Below are 21,681 nucleotides of genomic sequence, written 5' to 3'. Positions count from 1 at the left end.
ATTTTGCAGCGTAAATCTAGAAAAGTTTATATTTTTAGTTTTTGAATTATTATTTTTATTATTAGTGTGAATTATAAACAATAGTCAACACTGCTGTGATGGGGTTTCAAATACAGCTGCTGAAGGAGTGACAGTAAATTTGGCGTCTTTTGATTGGTGTAATTTGTTTTTTGTTTTTTTCTCTCTTTTGGAAAGACGTGGAAATGTAATGGTGGAATTTTTGTTTTTCTGATAGTGCAAATGGAAACACAAAAATAATATTTGCTTGGTCTCCTAATCACCCCTATATAACTTTACCCTACTATAGTAAACTTCCATGTTCTAACCCCCAAAACGTGAAAAGGCTCCATTGGTTACACTTTACAATAAGGTTCCATTCGTTAACATTAGCTAATGCATTAGGTGTCCTGAACTAACAATAAAAAATATATTTTGTATGCCATTTATTAATCTTTGTTAATGTTAGTTAAATAAAAATATAACTGTTCGGTATAAGTTCATACTGCATTAATGTTAACATATACATTTTTTTAAATAAAAAACTTGGATATTACTACAGTAAATGTTGAAATGAACATTAATCAGGATTAATAAATGCTGTAAAATTATTGTTCATTGTTAGTTCATGTTAACTAATGTTGTTAACTTATGTTAACAAATGGAACTTTTTTTTTTTTTTTGCCAGTCCATTTGTTTATTTTTAAGAATAGATGATTCACTTTGCTGTGAATATACACAGGAGCAGTCCAGCATCCAGCTCCAAGGGTAGCAGTGGGGGACGTAAGCCTGTGGAAGTTGTTGAGAGCCAGACCAGAGTGGAGCCCAGAGGAGAAAGCTTAGAGCAGGGTAAGTCAACAACCACATGCCCCCACTGCATGACCGGTTGTGAAGCTTATTTCAGCTCCAAGAGGTAACCTTCACATCACTCTTTCCATAAGCAGCTTCAAGTCCAGCCTCAAAGAGTGAGCCCGCACCTGAGGGGGGCATATCTGCAGACAGTGGCACAGAAAAAGCCTCCGTCAGCTCTCAAGACAGCACTCCACTGCAGGGCCCAGCAGAGGTTTTGTCTTCTGAAGACACCCCTAGTCCCTTAGAGGGGCTCCAGGCTGCAGGCTCAGAGGAGCTGAGTGAGCGGTGCAGGAGGAGCGACAACCCGGGAGAGGGCAGTCAGGGTGTTGCTCAAACCTCTCGTAATAATCACGACTCAGAAGATAGCGACGACGACCCCATCCTTATCCCTTCAGCCAGGTATAGAGGAGGGCAGGGACAGAGGTATGGACTCTCGTCGTGTCAAAATTTGGCTTTGTTTAATTTCATGAGCATTTAAAATCATGCAAATCATCACATTGTGTTGACAGACGGGAAGTTCCATAAACATGAGTATGTTTAACAAGTTCTCTGTAGAGATTTGGACAGTTATAAGTAAAGTGTTACTTTTCCCATTAGATTTAATTTCAGAGGATCAGCTGTAGGTGATAGGATGATCAGGTACTGTGATGTTGCTGTGATGATCACTAATATAATCTAACTGCAAGGGGTGCATATTTAATTTACTTTTCATTAACTTTGTTGAAAATCTATTGTTTTTATTGGTTGATAGTGTGGCTGTGTAAATTATGCCAATTATCCTATAATGTATTATTTCCTGTTAATTTATTATTATTATTATTATTATTATTAGTTTTGCTTGAGATTGTACAAAATGTGTGGGAAATTATGACCTTTTGGCAGGAACAAATTTACCAAATTAACAGAGCAAATTAATTTAATGCCTGTATATGTACTGAAAGTTACTTTAGATATAATTATTAGAGGTGCTTGATGAGGCACACTCGTGCGGACATGAATGATACCTCAAACTGTGTGGCTTGTTGAGGAGAGGTGTGCTATTATTTTAAGAATGAATCTGACTGGTAGACAGTAAATCTGGCAAACAATCCCATACGAGGGACTTGAGCCATATCTTGGGACCAGTATAAAATATATTTGGCATTGGGCTCTTGATATGGACCAGTAAGCAACCACCTAGTAACCACCCAGAACAATTTAGCAACCTCATACTGTACTGTAGTAATGACACGCAACATCCAAGCATTGTGGCAGTATGTTTTGCAAAAGTGAGCACCACTATTTTTTTTTTTTTTTTTTTTTTTTTTATGAGTTGTTGGATTTTCATATTTTTATATACAGTGGCAAGAAAAAGTATGTGTACCCTTTGGAATTAGCTGGTTTTCTGCATTAATTGGTCATAAAATGTGATAAAATTTTCAGTGTTGACGAACACAATGTTCTTAAGATAACAACACACAAACAATTATAATATTTCATGTCTTTATTGAACGCATTCCATTAAACTTTCATAGTGCTGTGGAAAAAGTAAGTGAACCCTTGGGTTTAATAACTGGTCAATCCTTCTTTAGCAGCAACCACCTCAACCAAGCATTTCCGGTAGATGCGAATTAGACCTGCAAAATGTTTAGAAGAAATTCTGGATGTTTGGTGTGAACAAATCTCTTGAGGTCATTCCACAGATGTGAAACACAACAGGCATCACATTTGACTTGTGGAGATTTAGAGAAAAAAAAACTTGAGTAAAAATCTTAAGAGCTTGCCTGACCAGGCAGTAGAGAAATTCCTTAGCGTTGAGCCCTGATATCACTTCTGAAGACATGTATTACACCACTTTGTTTTCCTGTTATCAAGTAGACTTGTATATATTTAGAAACCCCACACCTTCCGCTACGTAAGGCAGTCCGTGAGCGCTGAGTGTGTGAAGTAACCAACATTCCACACTCTGTTTTGATGTTTGAAGAAGTTGTCCTGCTGCATCACCCAGCTTCTACTGAGCTTCAGCTGGTGCACAGTCACCCTGACATTATCCTGTAGGATGTCTTGATAAACTTGGGAAATAATTTTTCCCTTGATGATGGTAAGCAGTCCAGGCCCCAAATCATGATGTTTCCTCTACCGTACTTCACAGTTTTTACGGCATAGGTAGTGCTGCGTGTTCTTCCCAAACAATTCGAACCTTAGTTTCGTCAGTCCACAAAGCATTTTCCCAGTAACATTGTGGAGTGTCAAAGTGGTCTTTGGAAAACTTCAGGCAGCAGTGTTTTTGTTGGAAAGCAGCAGTTTCCTTCATGGTGTTCTGCCATGGACACCATGCACATTTAATATTTGAGTGCTTTTTATAAGTCAAAGTAGCACTAACCCACACCTCCAATCTTGTTTCATTAATTAGATAACAGGTTTGTCAAATCCTGACTCTAATTCGATTTGTTGACATAATTAGCCTAAGGGTTCACATGCTTTTTCCAACCCACACGTGAATGTTTAAATTATGTATTCCAGTGGTTCTTAAATTGGTCCTGGAGGCCCCCAGCTCTGCACATTTTGCATATCGCCCTTTTCTGACACCAAATTTAAGTCTGGAGTCTCCATTAACGAGCTGAGTTGAATCAGGTGTGTTTGATACAGGAGACATCCAAAATGTGTAGTGTTGAGGGGCCTCCGGGACCGGTTTGAGAACCACTGATTCAATATGTACAACAACAGTACAATAATTTGTGTTATTAGTTAAAACAGATTGTGCTTGTTTGTTATTGTAACTTAGATGAAGACCAAACCAGATTTTAAGACAAATTACATAAATGTAGGTAATTTCAAAGGGTTCACATGCTTTTTCTTCCCACTGTACTCTCTGACAAAATAATGTCTGTTTAGCACAGTGCTTTTAGTCATTTACCACCCTGGAATAATATTCTGTTGAACTGCTATTGAGTATTGTGTGCTAAATGTAACTACACATTGATATTTTGCAGTATAAAATGAATGATGTTCCATGTGCTCCCTCTTTCACAGACGCTCTGCTGCGGCCCGCATCCAGGAGTTGTTTCGCAGGAGAAAAGAGAGGCGGGAGATGGAAGAGAGCGAGACCCAGAACATCAGGAGACCCTCGGTTAAGATGATGTACAAGGGCCACCGCAACTCCAGGACTATGGTACGCTGATAGTGTCATAGATATCACAAATTGCATATTGAACACAAAATTGGCAAGCACTTGGCAAGGGAGTCGAGGTGTACAGGTTTCGTTATAGAATGTTTACAAAGTAAATCTCTTCCTATCCAAGTGGACAATTCATAGCCAGAATAAGCTGCAAAGTGGATCAGTCATTAGTCATGTTTTGTAGACAACAATTCACAAAAACTTTGTTTTTTGCCCTTGTTGACCTTGCTGTGTTTGTAGATTAAGGAGTCGTGTTTTTGGGGTAATAACTTTGTGATGAGCGGCTCAGACTGTGGCCATATCTTCATCTGGGATAGACACACGGGAGAGCACCTGATGCTGCTGGAGGCAGACAACCATGTGGTCAACTGCCTGCAGCCTCACCCTTATGACCCCAGTGAGCAAATAAACTACCTACAAACAATAGACAGCCATTAAAAGCTTTATTTTGAGATCATTTGGTCTGCTATTGTCTTTTTGCAGTTCTTGCTTCATCTGGAATTGACTATGACATCAAGCTGTGGTCACCTTTAGAGCAGTCACCATCATTTAACAATGGACTTGCTGAAGAGGTATTCAATTTTGATTCTGTGTAGTTAAAAGGGGATAATTCACCTAAAAATGAAAATTGTCATAATTTACTCATTCTCATGTTGTTCCAAATCCAAATGATGTTCTTGAATATGCAGAATGACAGCTTCAGTCACCATACAATGACAGTGAATGGTTTACTGAGACTAACGTTCTGTTACATCTCTTTTTGTGTTCAATGAATGAAAGTATTTCATTTTTGGATCAATATAAGAGTGAATAAATGATGACAGAATTTTCATTTTTGGATAAACTGTCCCTTTACCGTTTTGAAGTTTTGTCTTGATTCTCTACATAGATCTAATCTTTGTTTGAGATGTAATTAAAGTCCCCACTAGAGGGCACCTGAGCTCTAAACACTGTCAGGCCAGTGTTGTCACCATTTGAGCAAGTAGAATTTTGTCTCCATACCTACAGCTCTGGGAAAAATTAAGAGACCACTGCAAAATTATCAGTTTATCTGGATTTACGATTTATAGGTATGTGTTTTAGTAAAATTAACTTAGTTTCATTCATTTAGTTTCATTCTATGAAGTACTGACAACATTTCTCCCAAATTTGCAGAAAATGACAACTGGTCAAAATAACAAAAATGCAGTGTTTTTAGACCTCGAATAATGCAAAGAAAACAAGTTCATATGAATTTTTTAACAACACAATACTTATGTTTTAACTTAGGGAGTGTTCAGAAATCAATATTTGGGGGAATAAACCTGATTTTCAATCAGTTTTCACACGTCTTGACATGCTCTCTACCAGTCTTTCACATTGCTGTTGGGTGACTTTATGGCAATTCTGGCACAAGTAACTCAGCTTTGTTTGATGGCTTGTGGCCATCCATCTTCCTCTTGATCTCATTCTAGAGGTTTTCAATGGGGTTCAGGTCTGGAGATTGGGCTAGCCGTAACAGGGTCTTGATCCGGTGGTCCTTCATCCACACCTTGATTGACCTGGCTGTGTGGCATGGAGCATTGTCCTGCTGAAAAAAACAATCCTCAGAGTTGGGGAACATTGTCAGAGCAGAAGGAAGCAAGTTTTCTTCCAGGATATCCTTGTACTTGGCTTGATTCATGCGTCCTTCACAAAGATCATCACTGATCCTCAGCCAAATTTCACAGTGGGTGTGAGACACTGTGGCTTGAAGGTCTCTCCAGGTCTCTGTCTAACCATTAGATGACCAGGTGGAGGATCTGTGATGATCTGGGGGTGCTTCTGCAAGGCTGGGATCGGGCAAGCCACGTGCAAAGTTATCCTGGAAGAAAACTTGCTTCCTTCTGCTCTGACAGTGTTTCCCAACTCTGAGGATTGTTTTTTCAGCAGGACAATGCTCCATGCCACACAGCCAAGAAGCAAGATCAAGAGGAAGATGGATGGCCACAAGCTATCAAACAATGCCAAGCTACTTGAATTTTTGTGCCTGGAGTGACAAAGTCACCCAACAGCAATGCGAAAGACTGATAGAGAGCATACCAAGACACATGAAAGCTGTGATTGAAAATCCGGTTTATTCCAACAAATATTGATTTCTGAATTCTTCCTAAGTTAAATATATTAGTATTGTGTTGTATAAAAATGAATATGAACTTGTTTTCTTTGCATTATTCGAGGTCTAAAAACACTGCATCTTTGTTATTTTGACTAGTTGTCATTTTCTGCAAATAAATGCTCTAAATGACAATATTTTTATTTGGAATTTGGGAGAAATGTTATCAGTACTTTACAGAATGAATTTTTTATTTTTTATTTTACTCAAACACATACCTATAAATAGTAAATCCAGAGAAACTGATCATTTTGCAGTGGTCTCTTAATTATTTTTTTTCCCAGAGCTGTAGAAGCAAATATACTACATAGAGGCATTTAAGGCTGCTTTAATAGTAGTTATCTGTCCCTTAGCATCTCATAGTAAATTTCCCCATTTCATATATTTGCATAAACAGCTGCCAAAATTGTTTTGATTTCTGATCTAGGTGATTGCTCGTAATGAGTTAATGCTGGAAGAGACGAGGAACACCATCACCGTCCCTGCTTCTTTCATGCTTAGAATGCTGGCATCACTAAATCACATCAGAACAGGTGACATTCTTCATTTTCCTTTTCAAGTACTGCTTGATTTTATCTTTACAACAAACAAACAACAATCAAAATCACATTGACATGTATTCAGTGAGCCGATGCTTTTATCCAAAGCGACTTAGAAATTAGTAAAAAAACAAAAAAACACTCGCGATTGATCAAAAAGGAGTCAACAATATCGGCAGTGATGCATTACAAAATTACAAGAACCCATTGGAGAAACTGAAACTCACAAACGTTTACATGTTGTTTTGTGATGGGATCTTGGAAGTTCTTGCCAGCATCCAAATTAAACTTAAAGTCCCTGTGAAGGGCCTTGACTAGCGCAGTTCCATTTAATGTTTTGATGTATTTCCTACTGAAACAGGAAGTGGGGTGGGACATGTTGAATGACTAATCACATTTTCAAAAATAGCTTATACTTTTTTTTTTTTTTTTATTTACACCCAGGGGCAGACTGGGACTAAAAAGTGGCTCTGAACTTTTTGGTCCAGGGCCAAACACACCGGCACACCACACCATAATACACCAGCTCATTGATTTAATTTTACTGCTCAATTTCAGACTTTTATTTAGAAAAAAATATGTTTCTATTGACTTCTAGTCACCAGTGCAAATATTGTCATAACTTTAAAACATATAAAACCACTATATGTGGTGTTGATTTATTATTTTTTTAGAGAAAGCACTAAAAATAAGCACTTTATAGTTCAGACAAATAACATGTCTGAGAACTTTTTTCCCCAACATACAGATGATAGGTTAAAATATACATGAAAGTACAAGGGCAAGTGTGCATTTTATGTGCTGTAACAAGTCAGATGTTTTTAAAGATCTTAACCAATTTTTTCCAGAAGTGCAAATAAATTATTGTCTTAGTTAATATGAGATTGTGGAAACAACAAGTATAATAATAATATATTATTTAGGTATATATATATATATTTACAGGGTTGGGGAGTAACAGAATACATGTATCGGGTGTAAATACATATGTAATTGTTTATTTAAAAATGAAAATTCCATGAAAACACAGTTGGCCAGAATATGTACATATATAAATATAAACAATTATAAATGTATGCAAAAAATAAACATACCTCTTAAAGTGTAGATCTTTGCAGATATTTTGCAGATTCTTTGCTTATATTTTCCCTCCATTTGAGTTTGTTGCATCTTTATATTGACAGTTTCTTCCCCAGATAATTCTTGAGAAAATGTGAAAAGCCCTATGCTTTGACAAGTGCTGTTTCTGCTATCCTTTAAACAATGTAAGACTCAAATAGCCACAAAGTAATATTTTTCATGACTTATTTTCTGCATTTTTATCAGGCTTGAGCATTATTCAGCAAGCTGCACTTCAGCTCCCAGTAATGCTTTTCAGTGTGAATAAATTATGCAAATGCGATGTACTGCTCATAGCTTTACTGTTTGCCGATTTTAATTACACTACTGTTATTGTATTTGTTGTAATTTGCAGTTATTTGAAATTTTGTGATTATTCAGAGCTTGTCGTGTATATATAATATGTTGTTTTTGGTTGTCACCATTATTGAGATTTGTATGTCAAATAATGAAGTCCATACGAGTTAAAGAATACACATGGGCAAACAGAGACTGTGCCACTGTGAAAGGGATTTCAAAATAAAAGGCATTACATGATTTTAAAATAAAAGCCATTTTATTAGGGATGGGTAATACCACTTATTTTCTTTTCAATCCGATACCAATATTTTCATGTCCAATATTGTCAATACCAATACAGATATATTTTTTTGCGATTACTTGGGATAAAATGGGTAATTTAAAATAATAATTTTAGTCATTACTTACTAAGTTTACTGAATTCTTGATCTGTTACGGGGAACCTGACCATGCGCGACCATGCTGAAGCACCTGACGGGCCGGTGAAAACGCCCGGTGCTCCTGATGGCCAGTCTGCAGTTTTTTTGTTGTTTTTTTTGTCCAATGTAAATTCATATTTCAGGAACATTTGACGTTCACTTACTTTTCAGGTTAAATCCATTCATAAATCTGATATACCGCAATATGTAAAACACGGGCCTAAATTTGGTATGTTCATGTATGGTTTTCACTGATAAGAAAAAAAAAAGTCAAATACTTGCATATGTATGCAACAACATATTTTTCAAAATACTACAAGAATGGCTGCTCTCATGTATGTAACATATATTTTCCCAAATAATAGTGTAATATGAATATGTAGCATACGTGTCAAAATTTATGAAATATAGTTTTGATGTATATTCATTGCTATATATCAGATTTTTAGAAAGGTAAATTAAATACCTTAAACACTGTTTATAAGCATGCTATAACATTTATAATGTTCATATTAACAAATTATAAAAAAAAATGTGTTTATTATAATTCTACTACAATAATGCAGCAACAGAAATCGATTATGTATCTTTTTGCGTACTATTTTTATAGTCACCTTATTTTTGGATCAGTTTTGTACTCTAATGATGGGATGTAACTGTATGTTTAAGACCGAGTGCTCACAAAAAAGAAAAAATGGCTCACAGACACAATTCAAGGTCAAGTCATTTCAAGTTCATTTTAAATTATGTTCAAAAGTAGAGTTGTCAAAGTCGGTTAATTAGTAAATATCTCTCCACTTGCATCAGCTCATCCCATTATAGGGATCTGTGAAGACCCGGTGCGAGTGCGAGAGCATGAAAGGTGGGCAGTATTGCATTGATTGAATGACAGCGTATTGAATGAATCAGTACAAAGTTGGGTTAATATCTTCATCACATTACTTTTTGCCTGTACTCTGCGGTTCTCGACTCACTTTCACGCCACACTTTAGGAGCTCAGTGAGATCGCAATGCACTCTCTGAAACTTATCCGCTGCACTTCTGTTGCTGTTAAACAGAGTTACTTTGGAAATATGAATGTTATACACATGATTTGAGCTCACATATTGTTTATATTTTATTTATATTATGTACAGTCGATTTATTTAATTTTTTTTAATGTTTCCAGCATGGCGGAGACATAGCATGTGTGGAGGCTTCACGCTATTCTCCGCAGCATACACGCACAACTCACCACACGCCACACTGAGAGCGAACCACATTAGAGCGACCACAAGGAGGTTACCCAATGTAACTCTACCCTCCCTAGCAACTGGGACAATTTGGTTGATAGGAGACCTGGCTGGAGTCAGTATGCCCTGGATTCAAACTTGCAACTCCAGGGGTGATTGTCAGTGTCTTTACTCGCTGAGCTACCCAGGCCCCCCAGACAAGGCTTCTTAACCTTGGATATCTCAGAGTTTTTTAGCCAGAAGATAGAAATGTTGTCTTTTTGAAAATGTATTTTGTAGAAGTTTAGAAGTACACTAGCATATAGATGACCTTAAAGCTAATAGAAACATAATCTAATGACATCATTGTCAAATAATAGTGCATAGTTTAGTTTTTCAGATATGTTTTTAGGATTAAATATTGTTCACACTGCACTCTAGATACAAGTTATGCAATTTAAATGTTCATATCTCTTTTTAAAACACTTTTTTCAGTTGGAGCCGGGTAAAAACGTATAGTCATGGAGCTCTTGCATGGATGCAGGTTCAAGTCCTGTGTCATTCCAGTATCTCCCAGTTGCTACTACACTGTTCTGTCCCTTATTCAAAAAGCCAAAAATAAAAACAAAAAGCCCATAATTTATATTACATAACCACTTTGTTCATGTTATTTAACCCTTTGATGATACAAACATAGCAAGTCAATTAGGTGTGTCTTAAGTTGGTGTTCATCACCTGTTTTTACCACTTTTAACAGCCATCTAAATAACTGACCACTCTTCCTGTTCTCTTTTCCTAGACCATGTGGAGGGTGACCGTTCGGAAGGCTCTGGACAAGAGAATGAGGATGAACAGTAGCTCTCCCGCTCAGAACAATGTGTTTTTGCTTCAGTGCCCTTGAGCATTTGAGATTTGTACAAGTTACAAGATAGAATATTTCCTTAGTTTTTGGCATTGTTATTTTTTAATAAGACTTTTCTTACTGATTACTCTATATGAGAGTAAATTGCATCCGGGAATCTCATGCAAACAAGATGATATCTAAGAAATTAGAAGACCAGGCTAGATGGCTGGTGCTTTAGACTATTTAAGTGCAATATTCGTTTTGTGAAAAGCAAATGGTTGAGCTTTGAATGGTGTTATTATGTGTGAAATCTTATTGTAGCCTCAGAAGAAAAACTCATTGTTTGTTTACCAGGAATTATGCATGTCAAACATGAGTTTGCTGAAAATGCGTTCACTTAGTCAATAACTATGTTGTGTAAAAAAAAAAGTCTCTTTGTCATTACTAAACTTGTGTTGCACAAGGATTCTCTGCCCAAGTAGCCTACTACATGCAATATTTCATTATCCAAAGGCATTAAATATTGTTGCACTGCAGAACGTTTATAAAAGATTATTAAAATGAGAATGGTTTTGGCTGTGATCAGTCAATGCTTACAAACCTACAGCGGTCTAGCCAAATGATTCAAGCATTAGTTGGCAGGTCCTGTTTCTCACGCCTATCAGCACAGATGGCCTTTGTTTTGGCAGCTGTTGACTTGAGCATTTTTCTAAGTGACATGTAATTGATGGAAGCCACTCAGATGAAATATCTAATCTAGTGTGCCATTCTATTCTAACCTCATTCAGCACTGTCGAGGAATTTAAACCATCTTTTTATATGTTTGTCCACCAATTAAGTTCAGAATCCTTTTTAAAGATGTACCAGAAGACATTAAATGCGTTGTGATTTCAACAACAAGTGACTGATTGTGGAGTACCAATAGAGAATTTAATGACAGACACAAAACAAGAACTTGGACATAATTTGTTGTGGACTGCAAATAGCAGCTTTTTGTCAGACAGTCTTGTAATCTGTAGCCTTCGAAAACACTTATGTACTGATATTAGCATACAAATAACTGTCATAAATAATTTCCCTTAAAGGCCGAAACATACTCTACGCAAGTCCAAATCAGGCACTTCTAGGTAGTGAGATCAAGTTGGCACGTAATCGCTGTTCAATGTCAATGTTGCTGCAAGGGGCACTATAGCGGAGAATAGTGTGAACGGACTACTTCTGCGGTCGGTTTTGTCTTTAAAGCCAACAATTGTCATGGCAGAGCAACAGTTTAATACGGTGACCGGGAGGGGACATGTTCGGTTCACTTGGTTTTGTCGTGGCGACATATGAACTCATGGGAACGTGATAATATGCTGTGGCCACGAGGTATTAATTTGTGGGAACGTCATATTAACTCACGAACATGATAATAAGTCGTGGCAACGGATATAATTTTGTCGAGGTAACGACATCCTTATGTCGTGGCCTTGAGATCTTATGTTGTGGCCATGAGATCTTATGTTAAGGGTATGACATCCGTCACTGTAACCATATGCTACAGCAGTCGGCATGAGATGTAGATGACTAATTAAATAACATTTTACTTTGAATTAGGACTGGCATATAAAGATATAGTGCGGCCTCTGGCATTAATACATGGGTACGTTATAAGTGAAAGACACTTGAAGCGCATTCTTAAGTTTAATGGGCTCTGCCATCGGAAAGTTGCTGGCTTGAATTAAACATTCGGATTCATCGTTGACCAGTTGAACGGTCCCGGACGTCTCCACAGTTTTACACAGACAATACTCAAACTCTCTGGAGCTTAAAAAAAAAAAAAAAAGCTTTTAATTGTTCTAAAAATAAATTTCCATTAAACATGGATTGGATCTGTTGAACACATGGCAGGCAAAAATGTTAAAGAAATCCACAATGAAAGAGAAATAGAAGATACAGGTTTTATATATATATATATTGCAAAAACAACTTAATATCAAAGCATGATGATTGATGTAAAAAATATATTATTTCGTATTTCTAAAACATTTTTTGAACTTCTGCTTTTGCAGTTCAAAACAATAGAACTCACATTTTACATTTTTGTACGGTTTATAACGGAACAACACAAATTAATATTATGCGTATGTTGGGCAATTGTCAACCACATCATGGAAAAATAAAAAGTTACCAAAGGAACAAAACACCCTTTTAATTTCTATTATGGTATAACGGATAATTCAAACAGACTGTTACACGGCACCGCTTGATTACACAATGCTGACTGGAGCGCATACTGAATTGCTGATTGCAGTCTAATTTAGTAATCGTGCAAGACAAAATTGCGATTTCAATCTTAACTCAATCATGCAGCCTTAATTGATCAATGTCTCTGAAGTCAAAGTTTGCTGGTTTCAAAGCGTTTTGGATGGTTTTACCTCATCATGTATTGGTAAGTGCTGCTTTCACAATGTTCATGTTTGTAACAACCGTTTTGCCTTGTTAATGTGAGAATGATGAAAAATGTAATATTACATGTTATTAGAAGTGCAAACCCTTCTACATTCATCATCATTTCTGGATTGTGCATTTGAATTCACAGTTTTTACAAAGTGTGATGATAATTATAAATGAACCATTGGTTATTTATATCACCGTTTTTATGCTTAAAACCGATTTACAGATGGTTTAATTTTAGTCAATAATTGTCTGGCCGATACATCAGTGCATCACTAGTAGCAACCATATTGCCATTGCTTTACAACACCACTACATTCGGCCAAATACTTTGCATATGTTTTTTTCCACTGGAAAATATTGACATATTTTATAAAAATAATATGTCTTTTTAAGGGACATTCTACCTTTTTATTAACATCAGATATCATGTTTACATACAGTACATGATTGCCCTATTGTCATTCAATGACTGTTTAAATAGGGCCTGAATGAAGGTTTTAATTTTTAGGAAAAAAGTCCACAGCAAGATTATTTGGTGTACATAATGCTATTTTCCTTTCTTTTTTCCTTTTCTTTAAACTTAATGGAACCTATACATATAAATAAACATGAAATAGGAAATGGAGAGTATCTCCTTTAGCATGGATCTCCTTTCATTTCTGGAGAATTTTAGATTTTGGAAAATCATTCCATAAGTCTGTATGTAATTACTATAAAAATGGAACGGTCACAGCTTCCTTGTATGAATGGCGTAAACGTAATACACATAGCACCAAAGAGTGGTAAGATGCTTGACAATACACTAGGTCCTTGCATGATTTTCACAGTATAATTTATAATTTTACAAGCATAACTTATTCTGGAGACAGTAGGGCTAGTACCTGACATTTAAAAGGTACATCCACTTCATAATCATTGCAAGTATTTGGTCACACCAGGGAATACTCCAAGTTCTTTAACTAGTATGGAAATTACACAAATCATGCTTTGCACATGTTTTTGTAAACATTTCATTAATGTTCTGTACCTTCAAGGCAATGATCTGGTCCTTTAATGTCACAGAGTCAAGAAACTACATGGAACTATCAACTATTTCTTCCTGGCCCTTCCTCTTCCTCATCATCATCTTTAACGTTTCCTTCATCAATGATTTCCATCCTGAGTCTCTTTCCATCCAAATATCGGGGACCTCTCTGTGTATTTAGTACTGTAAACAGGCTGGTGGGAATTTGAGTCCATTCCCCTAAGAGTTGAAGCTTAGCATCATTCTCAATAGCCTTCGCTAGAGAGAATGCAAAGCTGTCCAAAGACTTATGGATGTCTGCTGTCACTTGTACCGTTGAGGGATCACCTTGAGAAAATTGGAAGCATGAAAATATTGACACCTTAACATTATACTTCATCCTCAAATTAATGTTCAGTATTCACAATAAGATAAAAAATTTTGACTGGTTCATCAGTTTGTCAAAATGGCAATGGAAGTCTATGGGTTGAGGTATAACAGAAACATGATGCTTTTGTATTTGTTAAGGCACTTCTATTAATACTTCCATACAAAAAATAGTGGATATACTGTACCTTTGCACAGACAAGGTATTTAAGCAATTTGATCACAGTAGTCTCATGTTTACCCACATCTTCAAACATAATCACAGATTATGCTTTGACATTGTACTTGATTTATGCCTTGTTCTACTGAACTACATACTTGTGTATGTAATCCACTTTTGTTTTTGGGCTTGTGATAGTCATAATAGGAGCACATTAGATACCTTTAGAAATGTGATCCACTTGGTCCTCAAATGTGACAGAACTTCTCTTATTGGCAGCACAGTGGGCTGTGTGGGAGGGCTCTGAGCTGTAGCTGTCCAACAGCATGATGTCTGTAGCTAGTGGATAAATCACAGCAGGCATCTTTCAATCAAATATCAGTTTTAACACCGTTCACCACCACCCACCCACACCAGTCTGGACACTGTGGGAGAGTCACTGAGCTTTGCAGTCTTTGTCTGTTATGCGATACTCATAGGCTCCATGTTTCCTCAAATGGCACACCTTGATAACAAATGTATGCAAGCCAATGAACCACCTCTGCTGACTGCTTGAACAGTAGCGTACACACGCACACGCCTATAAAATGGCTGACATTTTAAAATGTATCTGTATGATTTTGGTTCACTATATTTTATAAAGTTTTTATAATCAAGGAATGATTTGTCAAAAAATTAAAATACAGTCAGCATGAAATAAAAGACTGCAGGAGTGAAGAAAGCTGTAAACAGTCGTCTCACGCTTGCGCACACACTCCTTTCCCTAGTGCATTATAGGCAATAAACTGTCGCATGTACACTAAAAATCAGAGTGCATTATGGGTAATATTGAATGCACAAATGTAGGGAAAGAGTTATTCACACTCTAAATATTTTTATACTACAAAATAGCCGACACCCGAGATAGTGCACTATATAGAGATTGATGAATTCTCTGCAAAAATCTCTGTGCATTTTATAAGTGCAAAATGGATTGCTTAAGATTTTAGATAATAATAGGCTTATGTTCAGTAATATGGAAATAAAACTATATATTGCCTTCTAAAGCCACTTTTTGTTTCGTCTTATCAATGCTTTACTTGTCTGCCACAATAACGTCATGCATTGTAATGATCTGAATTATTATACTTATATGTGTATTACATTTAGGATTGTTTAAATATCTTTATTATATATTGAATAATGTTATTTGATGGCCTTTCTCAGCAAATGGAGCTTCGAAGCTGACCTAAAAGCACCATAAAAGTAGTCCATTTGACTCACACGCAATATTCCAAGTCTTCTGAAGTTATGGGATAGCTTCGAGGACAGATAGAAACTTTAGCCATTATTTACTGAACAATTTCTAATTTGTTGTCAAAACTATCTATCAAAGTTTCTGCTAAGACATTTTGGTGCCAGCCAATATGTCTGTGTCTGTCTGTAACATAATGGACAATACAAAACAATAATAATAATAAAAAAACAAAATGGCAGTTAGATTGGTGTTGGAATCTAATTTAAAAAAACATTAAAAGCAAAAACAAACGGCAAAGCTAAACTGCAATTTGCAACATATGTTTTTGTTCACAAAGAAATATTAAAATGACAAAAAACATTAGGTTATGTCATAATTTCTCACCTTGGCTCATTGATTTTTATGACTATTTTTGCAAAATGTCTGGAAAATTTCAAACTTCCATGGCAGAAAAGGGCTGTCATCACTGGGATGGTGTCACACTTGTGGCATAAACTAAAGGAGTTGATGATGCTTTGTATTAATATTTTCACCGGATATTGTGTTCAACATTTTTTCACATTTTAACGGTAAAAACTTGGTAATTACTGGCTAACTGAAACCCAGCTATGTATTCAAATATGGCAAGTCACACCAGTCAATGACATCAATGATGTCAAACAGCATTATTTTGATATATACTGTATCTCGTAACTGATTGTGAAGCACCAGTTTGAATATGTGGAAGAGTGAATGAGAATAATACTTTTCAGTGAGAAAATAGTTTCCCTCACATAAAGTTGTCACATGGCTTCAGAAGAGTCATTAACAATTAACAATATTGTGAACAAGTCACATGTACTACTTTTATGGTACTTTTTTGTAAAATTTCCAAACACTTTAATATATGGGAAAGAGTATAATACATATTCTACTAAACATCTCATTTTTGTGTTCCACCTTCCACGGAAGAAAAAGTCAAATGGGAGTGAGTTAATATTGACAAAATTTTCTTTTTGGAGGGTGAACTATATATTTAAAAAGGCAAGACAAGTTAAGGCAAGTTTATTTATGTAGCACATTTAATCCACATTTGCAATTTAAAATGCTTTACATAAAAATGATAAAGAAAATAAAACAAATTGAGAACAAGAAAAAAGAATAAAAAGTAATAGAATACATTTTAAAAAGTACAATTTCTTGACTGGATACAAAACATCTAATTCTCACTATATTTTTTAGATGAAAGTAGGCTGATTTAGTTATTGCTTTGAAAGGTTGAACTGTGTGTGAGAAACAGAAGTTCTGTGTTGGTCAATAACATACCAGAGTCTAGTGTGTAGCTGAAGTCAGTGTCTCCTGTGCTGCTGCCATGCCCCAACAGCTGCCCACCACCCACTAACATGGCCGTGAGGTGAGGAGACATCCCCAGATCTATTAAACAAAGACACTCAGATATCATATCCAAACATCAGGTTGCGTCTATACAAAAATGCAGATAAAGAATCCCATAAAACAAATGACAGCTGCAAAAACATTAAAAGCCTCACCTGTTATCCGATTGGAGATGCTAAATAGGCGAGAGGTCCTATGTCGTGTAACAAAAGACTCTCTGTAATAACGATCGCCGAAGCAAATGCCCAACAGCTCCTTACGTACAGTCTTGTTCCACAGTCCATAAATAAGTGGGTGACAAACAGCACTGGTGAAGGACAGCCAAGAGACCAATGTCTCAATCTGTGGAGAAACACTGTCTTTACCCCACAGTGCTTCACTGCTAATCACCACAACATACGGACCCCAAGTGGTCAGAAAAGTCCCCAGCACTACCAGAATGGTGACAAAGGCCTTGCACTGGCTCCCGGAGTAGATCAGGTTCTTGCGGCTACCACTAGATGAAGTGGAAGTATTGGAGTTCTTGCGGCTATTCTTCTGACAACTGGACTCTTCTTGAGCCACCACCACACTACCGCAGTAAACCTTGCGTGCTTTGATGCGGGCCACGCGGAAGATGATGCCATAGCAGACTAGCATTGCCACCAGGGGCAGAAGGCAGCACCACGTAACCCAGAAGGCGGTATAGCTGATCTCTTTGTGCCAAGCCACTGTACAAGTCCACTTGAAACGGTCAAACTCGAAAGCAGACCATCCAAATAGTGGTGGCAGACATCCGACCAGGGAGTGGAGCCACACATAAACGATGGCAAGCACAGCTCGGTTTCCCGTGATTTTCATGGGGTAGATCATGGGATACAACACAGCATAGTACCTAGAATTAGGGACAGACAGTGATATCAAACATTAGCCTCTCGAGAGAGACACACATGACTAACCAATTAAATGACAAGGGGGCCTATCTCTAAGATTCACAAGCTACAAATTCACATCACAACAATGATGAATATGGTCTTTTAAGAGTCTCAGATGGGCCAGAGAGTGTGACTTCTAGGTTTGTGTATTAATAGAGCTGAATAGATTTGACCTTTTCAGTGTGTATCTTATTCACAAACACAGTGTAAATGTTGAAGCAAGACCTGAACCACATTGGAACATTGACACAGAGCCAGTAAGTGGGAGCAAATCCCCACACCCATGTTGCAACATCTTGTAGAAAGCCTTCCCAGAAGAGTGGAAGCTGTTAGGGATGACCAGCTGCCTATTATTGCCAATGTTTGTGCATTCAAATGCTCAACAAGCACACATGGTTGTGGTGATTGGGTGTTCACAAACTTTTGGCCACATACAATTTGTTCTTGAATCAACTGAATGATTCAAAATGTATGAGTGGTCTAAAAGTAAACAGTCAAGTATATTCACTTCATAATATTATAGCTGGAACTATAGGGTATGATAACATAATGACTGACCTGTCAATGGCTATGGCCCCCAGTGTAAGCATGCTGGATGAGCAGACGAGTAGATGGAGCAATGCTGTGAGGTTGCACCACACCACCCCAAACATCCAATCCCTGTGCACCGAGCTGGATGCAACAAAGGGCAGCGTTAGTACAGAAAGCAGCAAATTAGATAAGGTCAGGCTGAAAACAAACTTGTTGCTGGGTGTCAGTAAGTAGGGCTTTTTATACAGCGTCACCACAATGACCAGGTTCCCCAGACATGCCAGCATGGCTATGATGATGATAGAGACAGACTCCAGGACTACAGCACCAATGTCATCTAGGTCGTTAGTGGTGTTGGCCATTGCTGTCCCATTCATAGTGCCGTTCATCATGAGATGCTGTAGGGTATCCAGGACTGGACAAACATGTTGACGAACTGTACAGACATACAAGAAAAACTTAAAGGGATAGTTCATCCAAAAATGAAAATAATTTGCTCCCCCTCATGTTATTCCGTATGACATTCTTTCTTTTGTTGAACACAAAAGGAGACGCTAGGCAGCAAGTCTGTCTAAGTCACCGTTCACTTTCATCATATGGAAAAATGATGCAATGAAAGTGAAGTGACTGAAGCTGACATTCTGCCTAGGATCTTTGTGTAATTTCATTTACCAGTAGTTTTTGTATATTTTGAGTACTTTTAAGGATTTAATTTGGAACTTTCCCTTTAATGATCAAACCAGTCTAGCACTCTAAATCTATAGAATGTTATAATACATCAGGAGATATGATTTGGTGCTGTGGGTTCATTCCAGGTTATACTGAAAAGCTTTACAAAAACAAGGTGATTTTATTACAAGACCCAGTGGATTACTCACATTCGTACAATGAGCTATTTGTTACAGAACTGAGCTGTGAAGATTTCTGAGACCATCTGTGCTCATATTTGTTCTATATGTAAGAATCCTACACATTCACAAGTGACAACATGAACAGAATATAAACTTGAAATGTTACATCTATAATATAATAAAAGACAAATTAAGCAATATCTCAATTACATTTTTTATTATTATTCCCTAAAGTTACACTAGGTTAGTAGGTAGGGATATTGTAGATGGCTTACTAGTATTAACAGTAATTTAAAAATCATAATTAATACACAAGATATGAAATAGTTCAGCAGTGTTCCCCAAAAGTTTGACACATTAGCCACACTTAAAAATGTATGAATGCCATTGCATTATATAACAAAATATCAACCCAATTTACATATTTAAGGGGAAAATAGCACATACACAGATTAAATTAATTTTATACAGTTTAAGAGTGGCTTTGGTATCCAAATACCAAAGGGGGGCCACTGTATACTAATCTGTCAGGCCTCTCCCAAAAATTGTTTACCATTACTGTCTAATGAACAACTATAGCAATGAGAATAGGAAACGGCTGACAAACCACTGGGGAGAGAGAAACGCACAGATTTCTTTCCCAAAATATCCTGAATATAGCTACATTTTTTGCATTGCACAAAAGATATACCCCATATTTCGCATTCAAAATGTATAGTTTAGCCTGACGAAAGAATAGATGAATGGATAACATACCAACTCTCTCCAGGTCAGACTACATCCCGCTATAGAGTACTGGTCACTTTCTTCTTCTGGCTTTGTTAGTGAACGGCGACTAACTTTCATTCTTACACTTTCTCACCTCCTACAAGATTTTGAGATTCTCACGCGCGCATGGCAGAAGGTGAGTTCTCAAAAACGTTTGAATACAACGCAGCTACAAAGTATCAAATTATCCCACTGATGTTTCATTTGTTGCGGTCGACTCGGCGTTGAATAAAGAGGGGCTGTTCCGACGTCACAATGGCGTCGGTAGTCGGAACTCCGTATTGAAAACTTCCCTCAATCACTACCTCGCTACAGATGCAGTCCATTGGTGGTCTCAAGCCTGGTTCACTCTCACCGACAGAATATCCCGCGCACTGTAACGTCCCAAACGGTTACCAATGGGTAGAAAAATACAAACCATACTTTACTAAATTATTATTAATAATAGGACATTTTCCAAATATATTGATCTGGCACTCTGGCTTGTTTTTAATTTCATAAATGATTTTGAGCCAATATTGTAAAAGGCTATTACACCTTGTAAGAGTATTTCTAATATGATATTGATTTTGCCATAATAGACACTAAATTGAATATTTGTCTGGGTGTTGTTCGTGTTAGTATGCACATAATAGCTACAATAAAAAAATTAGCTAATTATGAAAACAAGAAAAAAAATAACTCAACAGTTCAATCCTGATGTACTTGATATGTTTGCCTTTGACCAGGGGTTTTCAACCTGTGTGACAAAAGGGGCGCGAGATTTCGGGAATCTCTGACTCCACTCTTTTCTTTTGAATCCGTTCTTTTGAGAAAGGTCTGTCAGCTTTGAAAAATTAATGGATCTTTTGTTTCGAATCAGTGCTTCGGAGAGAGTATCAAACTTGCTAAGTCACGTGACTTCAGCAGACGAGGTTTTGTTTAGTAACATTTTTTTTTGGTGGTTTGACGATAGCGGCGCTTGATCCCCCTTTAAACCACCGAATCAGTGTCAAATACAGTCATGTGAAAAAGACATGACACCCCATGAAAACCTTTGTCTTTTTCAACACATTAGATCTTCATTTTAACAATATCGAGAGATGGAGGTAATATAAATAAACTAATAAAACTGATGACATTTATTTTTTAAATTATTTGTAAAATATAGGCTACTTAATAGAAATGCAATTTTTGGTGAGGAAAAAGATAGGACACCCCCACATTTATTTACTACATGAATTGCATAAAATTAGAATAAGTTGCACCACATCAGGAGCAAAAGATTAGAACATCGACCATGTGGGTCAAGAGCAGGTGCACATGTCACCGTCTTTGCTGCCTAATAGGGGTGTAACGGTATGATAACGTCACAAAAATTAGCACGTTATTATGATTTCACATAGCCTATTTAGGTGACTTGATATTAAAAGCAGTTCAATATTTGGTTATAATATAGGCTATTT

The 21,681-nt window shown here is 36.9% G+C and overlaps 2 protein-coding genes across 7 annotated transcripts in view; one reads left to right on the top strand and one right to left on the bottom strand.

Annotated features, from left to right (window-relative positions):
- dcaf6 (ddb1 and cul4 associated factor 6) overlaps window positions 1–13,677 on the top strand; it is a 73,108-nt gene extending 59,431 nt beyond the window's left edge. For 2 of the 5 annotated variants that reach the window (XM_052142372.1, XM_052142368.1), the window contains 8 exons: window positions 740–846; window positions 942–1,248; window positions 1,447–1,488; window positions 3,862–4,000; window positions 4,247–4,403; window positions 4,490–4,578; window positions 6,568–6,673; window positions 10,528–13,677. In XM_052142372.1, the coding sequence (XP_051998332.1) occupies window positions 740–846; window positions 942–1,248; window positions 1,447–1,488; window positions 3,862–4,000; window positions 4,247–4,403; window positions 4,490–4,578; window positions 6,568–6,673; window positions 10,528–10,586 (1,006 nt within the window). In that variant the 3' untranslated portion in view covers window positions 10,587–13,677. Of the gene's footprint in view, window positions 1–739; window positions 847–941; window positions 1,273–1,446; window positions 1,489–3,861; window positions 4,001–4,246; window positions 4,404–4,489; window positions 4,579–6,567; window positions 6,674–10,527 lie in introns of all 5 variants that reach the window. The other 3 variants (XM_052142371.1, XM_052142370.1, XM_052142369.1) reach the window with 3 other exon arrangements.
- A 183-nt stretch (window positions 13,678–13,860) lies between these two features.
- On the bottom strand, window positions 13,861–20,574 carry gpr161a (G protein-coupled receptor 161a). Of its 2 annotated transcripts, XM_052142374.1 has the most exons (7): window positions 20,225–20,574; window positions 18,864–19,053; window positions 18,645–18,758; window positions 17,328–18,046; window positions 17,104–17,211; window positions 14,784–14,900; window positions 13,861–14,362 (listed from the first exon to the last, which is right to left on the bottom strand). In XM_052142374.1, exons 2-7 carry the CDS (start codon window positions 19,007–19,009, stop codon window positions 14,097–14,099), a joined length of 1,470 nt encoding a protein of 489 aa, XP_051998334.1. In that variant the 5' UTR covers window positions 19,010–19,053; window positions 20,225–20,574; the 3' UTR covers window positions 13,861–14,096. The 2 variants fall into 2 exon arrangements, with proteins under 2 accessions (XP_051998334.1, XP_051998333.1); XM_052142373.1 differs by having other exon boundaries at window positions 18,645–19,053.
- Between the last annotated feature and the right edge of the window lie 1,107 nt (window positions 20,575–21,681).

This window comes from Xyrauchen texanus, chromosome 14 (assembly GCF_025860055.1).
Source record: "Xyrauchen texanus isolate HMW12.3.18 chromosome 14, RBS_HiC_50CHRs, whole genome shotgun sequence".
Lineage (NCBI taxonomy): Eukaryota > Metazoa > Chordata > Actinopteri > Cypriniformes > Catostomidae > Xyrauchen > Xyrauchen texanus.
Note: the sequence above shows the minus strand (reverse complement) of the source record. Positions and strands in the feature narration are given on the sequence as shown.

Excerpts from the sequence above, each read along its gene's own strand:
- gpr161a (XM_052142373.1), bottom strand. The coding sequence starts at position 19,009 with ATGATGAACGGCACTATGAATGGGACAGCAATGGCCAACACCACTAAC. Across the intron at positions 18,047-18,644 it reads GGGGCCATAGCCATTGACAG|GTACTATGCTGTGTTGTATC; the intron begins GTCAGTCATTAT and ends CCCTAATTCTAG. Across the intron at positions 17,212-17,327 it reads CATCTCCAATCGGATAACAG|ATCTGGGGATGTCTCCTCAC; the intron begins GTGAGGCTTTTA and ends TTTGTTTAATAG.